This window comes from Rhea pennata, chromosome 3 (assembly GCF_028389875.1).
Source record: "Rhea pennata isolate bPtePen1 chromosome 3, bPtePen1.pri, whole genome shotgun sequence".
In the NCBI taxonomy this organism is placed as follows: Eukaryota; Metazoa; Chordata; class Aves; order Rheiformes; family Rheidae; genus Rhea; species Rhea pennata.
This window is the reverse complement of record NC_084665.1, coordinates 40,042,017-40,049,478: the sequence shown is the minus strand read 5'-3', so window position 1 is coordinate 40,049,478 and position 7,462 is coordinate 40,042,017. Positions and strand designations below refer to the sequence as shown.

General features: G+C 40.2%; 1 protein-coding gene across 2 annotated transcripts; it reads right to left on the bottom strand.

Moving 5' to 3' along the window:
• Positions 1 to 332: 332 nt before the first annotated feature.
• On the bottom strand, positions 333 to 6,018 carry DPY30 (dpy-30 histone methyltransferase complex regulatory subunit). 2 transcript variants are annotated; one of them, XM_062573630.1, is made up of 6 exons: positions 5,897 to 6,006; positions 5,367 to 5,438; positions 5,226 to 5,273; positions 3,821 to 3,963; positions 1,256 to 1,304; positions 333 to 627 (listed from the first exon to the last, which is right to left on the bottom strand). In XM_062573630.1, exons 2-5 carry the CDS (start codon positions 5,400 to 5,402, stop codon positions 1,271 to 1,273), a joined length of 261 nt encoding a protein of 86 aa, XP_062429614.1. In that variant the 5' UTR covers positions 5,403 to 5,438; positions 5,897 to 6,006; the 3' UTR covers positions 333 to 627; positions 1,256 to 1,270. The 2 variants fall into 2 exon arrangements, with proteins under 2 accessions (XP_062429614.1, XP_062429615.1); XM_062573631.1 differs by lacking the exon at positions 1,256 to 1,304 and having other exon boundaries at positions 5,897 to 6,018.
• Between the last annotated feature and the right edge of the window lie 1,444 nt (positions 6,019 to 7,462).

Genomic DNA, 7,462 nt, shown 5'->3' with positions numbered 1-7,462 from the left:
ATGTAAGAATCAGAAATGTTAGAGATTGTCTGCAGGTGATCTGTTCAGCTACTGAGCCTGACTGATGGTCTGTTTTAATTAAAAACATTTCACGGTATTCTGCAGCAAGTTCTCTCCTCTCAATCAGACCATCCTGACAAAAAATTCTAACTGCTCTTAATTATTTTTCCTTCATATTTTTAAGTACCTTGCACAAGAAAGGTGCTATAGAAAATCAAATTACATTTATCTACTGTATCACCTGTTTAGTTACCATAATAGATAGTTACCTTTTGTTTCTTGTATTCAGGTGATAAGATCCCCATGGAATTATTCAGACTTTCATCCAGCAGTGCAGTTTCAGTACTTTATTTTGAAAGTCTCTTAATAGCTAGTTTAAAACAAGCAAGCAAATGAAATGTAAAGTGTTCTTTATTAAATAAATCTAAAAGTAAAGGAAACTGTACGATTAAGAAAGACAACATCATGGTTCCAAAGGATTTTTACAGCAGAAAATGAATTGCGGCAAATAAGCATTTCAATATAGCAGCCAAATTGTCCTCATTTTTATGGAATTAATTTCGGTCCTCAAATTGTGACTTGTTTTTTAAAAGATACGCTGCTAGAAATTCAATGGGATTTGGTGGTCTGCAAAGAAAAAGAAAATCAAGAGCAGTTACTATTTGTTATATAAAGTTACATGGCTGAAAAACTAGACCTTCCCTGAAAAGCAACGTAACTCCTCTCAAGCGTCTATAAGCATTTATCTAGGAGTGACTAATTATGCAAGCTTATCCAGTAAATTTCCTGTTTTATGTCTGATGAGTAAGTTTTCAATAAGTAGTCTTAGTCACCACTGGTTCAATGTTACTGAATTCTTAAAACTGTTATATACCTAGAACCAGGGTGTAGTTTGTTAGAGTGAATACTCAGTGGAAATTCTATGCCTTTGCCTATTTCTTTAGCCTGTGCTATATAAAGTAAAAGATAAGCTGTAAAGTAAAAATAAAGCTTTCTTGCTTTATTTTCTCCAAATGGTTATTGGATAGCTTATGCATTAGAGCTGTTTTCACGGCTTCTGGAAACTGCTGGTTCTTTTTAAATGAATGCAACAGAATCTTAAAATGGGAAAAGCACTGTTAAATAGCAAGCAGTCAATAATAAACCCTTCTGAGTCACTGGCCTTACTTTGCAAGTGTTTAAAAAATCTCCTTCAGCTACAGTGCCTGAATCCCAGTAATCCAGATTCTGTCCATGGAATAAATGACGAGCTTACTTATTCCACACTGGGTCAGATCAGAGGTCCTGGTGGTAAGTAGAGATGCCTATGAGGAGCACAGAGAAGAGAAGTGTGCAGAGATACTTCTCTGGAACACCCTCTTGGCCTTCAAGCATGTACAGTTCACCAGCTTCCTAAACTACATTCTTTAATAGCCCTGGGTGGATTTCTCCTCTACCACTTTGACCAGTTGTCCCATGAGCCTACATCAAATGTGCATATCCTCAACCTTCTAAGGCAAAATGTTCCATAGCTTTTATGACTTGTGAAGAATTACCTCCTTTTATTCATTATCAATTTGCTACCCGCTAGTTTCATTTTAATACTGTATTGGAAGAGATAATGAGCGATCCATCCCAATTCATTGTCTTCATGCTACTTGTGATTTGACAGATTCCTAATACATTCCTTCCCAGAAGTCTCTTTTCCCAATTCAGCTATCACTGTTTACTTGGTCATTCCTCGTATGGATGGCATTCCATACCTTGCATCATCCTGTCACTCTTCCACCTTTCCATATTCTACTACAACCTTTTCGCTAGAGAGGAATTGGAGTTACATATACTATTCAAAACACAACTGCAACATAGATTTAAATAGTGACAATAGTGACCTTATGTTCATTTTTGCCTCTTCACTTTGTAAGTCATAGCATTTTTTTTTCACTTAGCAATGCATTGACATATATATGGAAGTATTTATTTGAACAATTCAAAGATCTTTTTCACAAGGTAATAGTTAGCTCAGATTCAATTATCTTATTGATAGCATTAGATATTTATTATCCTCCTGCATGCATTACTTCTGTTTATCTGTATTTATCTGTCATGTCCTCAACTAATCTTTCCTAATTGCACATTCAAAGTTCTTGTGCAATTATTTACATTTGATCAACTTAAAAAGCCCCATACTATTGTATGGTATCATTAGCAAATAATTTTGTCATCCACTTTGTCAAATCATTACAAATGATGTTTTGCAGGATCCTAGTGGTGAACTCACTTCACCATGAAAATTCACCATTTACTTTTACCCTCTGCCTTGTATCTTCCAACCATCTCTTCACTCATAAAAAGGCTTTTCTTTAATCCCACAGCAGCTTAATTTCTTTGAAAGCCTTCAGTGAAAGACTGTGCCAGAAGCCTTTGGAAAATTTAAACAAATCGTATCACCTGAATTCCTGTTTATGTGTGCTTGTTAACTCCTTCAGTGAATACCAAGAGATTTATGAGGCTTGATAAAAGTTGTGTTAATTCCTCCCAATACATCATTTATCCATACGCTCACTATCCTTCAACGTAATTCCTACTGAATTCCAGGCACAGTCACCAGGCTTACTGGACTGTTACTTGTGCCCCTCCATAACCCCTTAGATAAAGAAAGCAGCATCCATTAGTCACCTTCTAGTCCAGTTTTAAGCAGGACATTATACAACAAAGCTGGTAGTTCAGCTTTTTCACCTCTGAGTTCTTTTAATGTTCTCAACTGAACAGTCAATTTGATACCATTCATTTTTTTCCTATACGTCCCACAACCTTTTCCACGAATATTCCAATTTGACTACTGTGATGAGCCTCCTTAAAGAAAAGCTCCTTCCATAGTGAACGAAGATGCAAAAAAAAAAAAAAAAAAGTTTAGTTTCTCCATAACACAAGTAGCAATAATGTAAGTGTGGTCTGGGCTGTGGACCTCAGACCATATATTACATTACATCTACAGCAGAACTCCCACAAATGTCAATGGAAGATCTGTACACTGTACAGGGGCAGGGCATGCCTTCCTAAATGCTCTTTTGCCTAATTATTGATCTGTACAATTCAGTTCAAATTCACAGCTCCTTCTCAAGTTAAGACAATGTAGATAGTTGTTCTGGTTATAGGTACTGTAATGTGATTACGTTCATCCATACCACCTTTTGATAATGGTCTTTCAGCAAAACTGGGAGATGACTGACCAATAGTTCAGAGACATCAATAAGACGGAAGTTTATTTGGATAAGGTGGACAACTGTTTGTTATTCCTGAAGCATACTCTTCTAGGTTCAGCTAATAAACATTTGAGGCATCTTGGCAAAAAAGTCTTTACTCAAAAGATGAGGTATCAGTTTACCTCTTACCATGTTTACACTGTGGGGTCAGCCTCATCCATTAGAAAGTCTTTAATCTACTAAAAACATGCTCATCAGACCTGATTGTCTTTCTGTTCTCAGAGGAATTAAGCAGAACTCCTCATAACAAGTCACTTCCTGCTTTGTTTTTATAAGGTGAATTATGTGATAAAATTAATGAAGGGAAAAAAAAAAGTTTCCCTCCAAAGCCTTGCAACTGCACATCTCATTATGAGATCAGAAATCCATTAATTCTTATCGCATTGTGTGCAGCTTAATGAGGAACACACATTACATGTTCAAAAATAATAATTTATCAACCTATCTGACATTACTTTCTTACGACTATCAAACTAGTAAAACTGTTAGGTGTGCCAGATCTGAAAAGGTGACATACTATCCAAATTTGAGACTTTTCTTTCCTAAAGAATAGAAGGAACATTTAAGCATCATACCTCTCTTTTGCAAGAACAGCAAGTCCCTGTAGTAAGATGGGTACAACTGTCTGATCCAAGTAGGCACGTGTGGGCAACGACTGAAGATCCACCTTCTGCTTTGATGTTTTCTCTGCATTTATTTTCTCGTTTTCTACTATTCTCTGGATTAAAAAAAGTGAATGAACATTAATAATAGCTTAAAAATATATTTTAAGTACATATTCTTCCTTGGATAAAAATCTAAACCAAAGGAGCTTTGTGCTAAATTCTTATGTTTTGGGCAAACAATTTTAGAAGTTATAAGTTGTCTAAAACAGAAGGTACCCAATCACTATCACTTTTCTTTCTGCTTTTACATTCACAGGTTTAATTTTGTGTACACAAAGACAGAAAAGACAAACATGAGTAGTCCCATTTAAATTGCACTTGCATCCACTTCCAAAACTAAATTTTAAAAGCACAAGGGTGTTACCTCTAGCAGAAATTCAAGGAAAATTCAACAAAAGGAACTTTATTGGAGTCATATACTCTGAGACTATGCTCTATTAAAGTATGCTTAGATATGATAAGAAAACATACATTAAATGTTTCCCAGTGTCTTTTGGTTAAAAAGTGCTGAATCATCTTATGTCATTAGTTAAAAAGGATACCCTACCACTGTCACTAAACCAAATGTCCTAAATACAACACATAGATCTACCAATATGTGCCCAATGTATCCAACATATTATGATTCCCTAGTGGAAGCCAAAAGGCACACTAGCAAAGAAATTACCAAGAAGGTCTGTCAGGAAGGGCGTTTTAAGAAACAGATTCTGCAAAACCTACTTTTGTTGTGTACACAGTAGGAGTTTTTAATAGAAGGAGACTGAAGGCCTATCTTTAATGAAGAATAATAAACAAGTATCACAAAGTCATTATTCTAACCTACCCTGTTAGCATCAGCAGAAAGAATAGATTGTGACTACTCTTTCTCAGCATAAGTAATCACAAATAAAGATAGAAACATTAGATATCTATTTCATGCAAAATAATCCAATATTTGCATGAACATGAAAAGAATCCTCCTTTTGATACATTTTCTATAAATGTCATCAGCTTCTCCTACTCACCTCTCTAATAAAAGCCTTGCTGGCTTTTTATGGAATAATATTTTAATGGAATAGGTAGTAATCACGTGATACTTCCAAAGAAAATCACATTAAAAGGTTCACTATTTACCTAATTATCATTTGTGATAAAGGGACAGAAAATATTAACAGACAATTGTGCAACAAACGCGTATATATTGGTGGGTCTGTTTCCATTTAACTTTTTGGAGGGAGTCTACATTTTTTTGAAGCTACACTCAAGATTCATCACTTTTCCCGTAGATTAGGAACATGACCCTCCACTGTAAATGAAGCAACAAAGTCTTGTTTACCTCTACATTTTCAGTGAGGCCATATTCAGAATGGGGATTTTCTGGAACCTGTAAAATAATATATAGTCAGCAAAGTCTCCTTTGTTGTTGCTTTTGTTTTTAATGTGTAAAATGATGCATATTGAAAATGTTTTGCAATACCTGTGGCTGACCTTCCATAATCTGTTCTGCCTCCATGATTTGGAACGTGGAAATTGCTGGATATACAGTAATCTTGAAAACAATGAAATCACTGGTCAGTGGCCTCAGATGAAGGCAAGTATAAGTTGACAGGTATTAAAAAATTCTGGGCATGTTTGGTGTCTAGGGCACAAGTAGTAGAGAACAGAGTTGCTTTTTGCTTCCCCACTGCCAAACCCGCTACAAGCTTTTCCCGTACACAACAGAGAGAAGTGCCTTAAGACGTGCGTTATGGCTTCAGCTGAGCAGACGGTGCAGGGCTTCAAAAATCCTCCGTTAATCACCCCAAAACAAAGCGCTCCGCACGCGTCCCCGTTTCCAGCAGGGCCCGCGGGAAGGCGGGGAGCCTTAACCCGCCCCCCCTCCCCCGCCGCGCCATAGCGCCGCCGTCCCGGGCCCCGGACCGCCCGGCGTGGGCCACCCCGGCCTTGGGGGCGGCCCCGGACCCGGGGACCGCGCGCGGCGGAGAGGCGGCGCCCCCGCGCTCTCACCCGCCCGGTGGGTCCGGGCAGCAGGACCTCTGCGGCGGCTGCGGGCCGGAGCCGTCGCGGCTCACCAACAGCCTCCACACAGCAACGGTACGGCGGGAGCAGCTGTCGTGAACTGTTTGGTCGTAAGTGAAACGGTCGCGCTGCCGCCGTACCCGCTCATGGGCGAACTGCGCCTGCGCGGGGCGGAGACCAGTTTCCACCACCCAGCTCGTCCTCAGGCACCATCGTGCGGCGGGAGGGGGAATTGGCGGGAAGCTCAAGCGGGCCGGCGAGTGACGCCACCAGAGGGCGGGGCTTCTGCCCTCTTCGTCCGTCCTATTGGTGGGCGGGAGCAGGGCTGGGTCGCAGGGGGGTGGGATGGTGGGGGCTGCTTCCGGTAATGGCGGCGAGCGCAGCGCTGGGCGGGGCTGGGCTGGGCGGGGCTGGGCTGGGCTGGGTGCTGTGTGGTGGCGCCCGCGGCAGCCTCTCCTCAGGCTGCATTTGGGCGTTTTGATAAAGCGTTCGGGATTTCGGTAACACCTGTGGCTGGGAGCTGCCCTGTGCCCCCGTGGGCAGGCGGAGGGCGGGCCCGCAGCAGCCGGAGCTTTGGCGGCGGGAGGGTTCGCCGTGGTGTTTGTATAGAGAAACTGCGCGACAAATTCTGGAGCGAGAAAGGCGGGTTTGTTCGTGAAGTGACCTTCCAAGGCTGTGTGCCTTACGCGCTGGGAAACAACTGGCCGTTAATTTTTACCCAGTTGTCTTCGGTATGAAGAAAAATAGAGCTGCTCAGCTTTGTCTAGGTATCTATTTCCATCGTACTGCCTAGACTTGAAAATATCAAGAAGTGCAAAATCCACTGCTTCTGTGATTGATCGTACTGTCATAAATTACTCTAGTTTTGAAAAAAATATGTCTGATTTCGTTCTTTGTGCTTTTTCTTTTCATTAGGAATTAGCTTTTGTGTCTGGTAATATTTTTTTCTGCTACTAGATTAAAAAGGCCCTCAGTACCTTTTAATTTTGGCTTGAGAAAGTAACTAGGTTCTTGTAGTCTTTTAGAGAAACTATATAACCATCTTTTTGTTTGACAAAGCATATTTTTTCTGCCTTTTTGCTACTCTAACACAACAATGCTCATAAGTGGTCTAGTTCATGCTGATAAAAGATTAGTAATACTAGAAATATGGGAAATGACATGTTCTCATTAGACTACACTCAAAAGTATCATCTGGTTCTTAATGGTGATGATGGAAGTATGGTTATTTCAGTGAATTAGAGATGAGCTGATTGACAGCATTGTCAATGTGACAAGCAGGCTTAACAAGGATGGTGTTATCAGTCCCAGACTGGTTATTCAACTGAAGAATTTGGAAATGTAGGAAAACAGCCTGCTGGCCTTACATCAGTTTGAATAGAGAGTGCTGGCAATCTAAGCTGGTGTCATGGGCTGTAAGGAGGCTAAGGGAAAACACAGAAGGTAACATGCTGAGACTCATTTGCTAAAACAAACAAAACAGAAAAACTAATAAATTGTTCATGTGGAGAGGTGAGGGAGAAAACTGTTTCCCTTGGTCATGTTTTGCGTCTC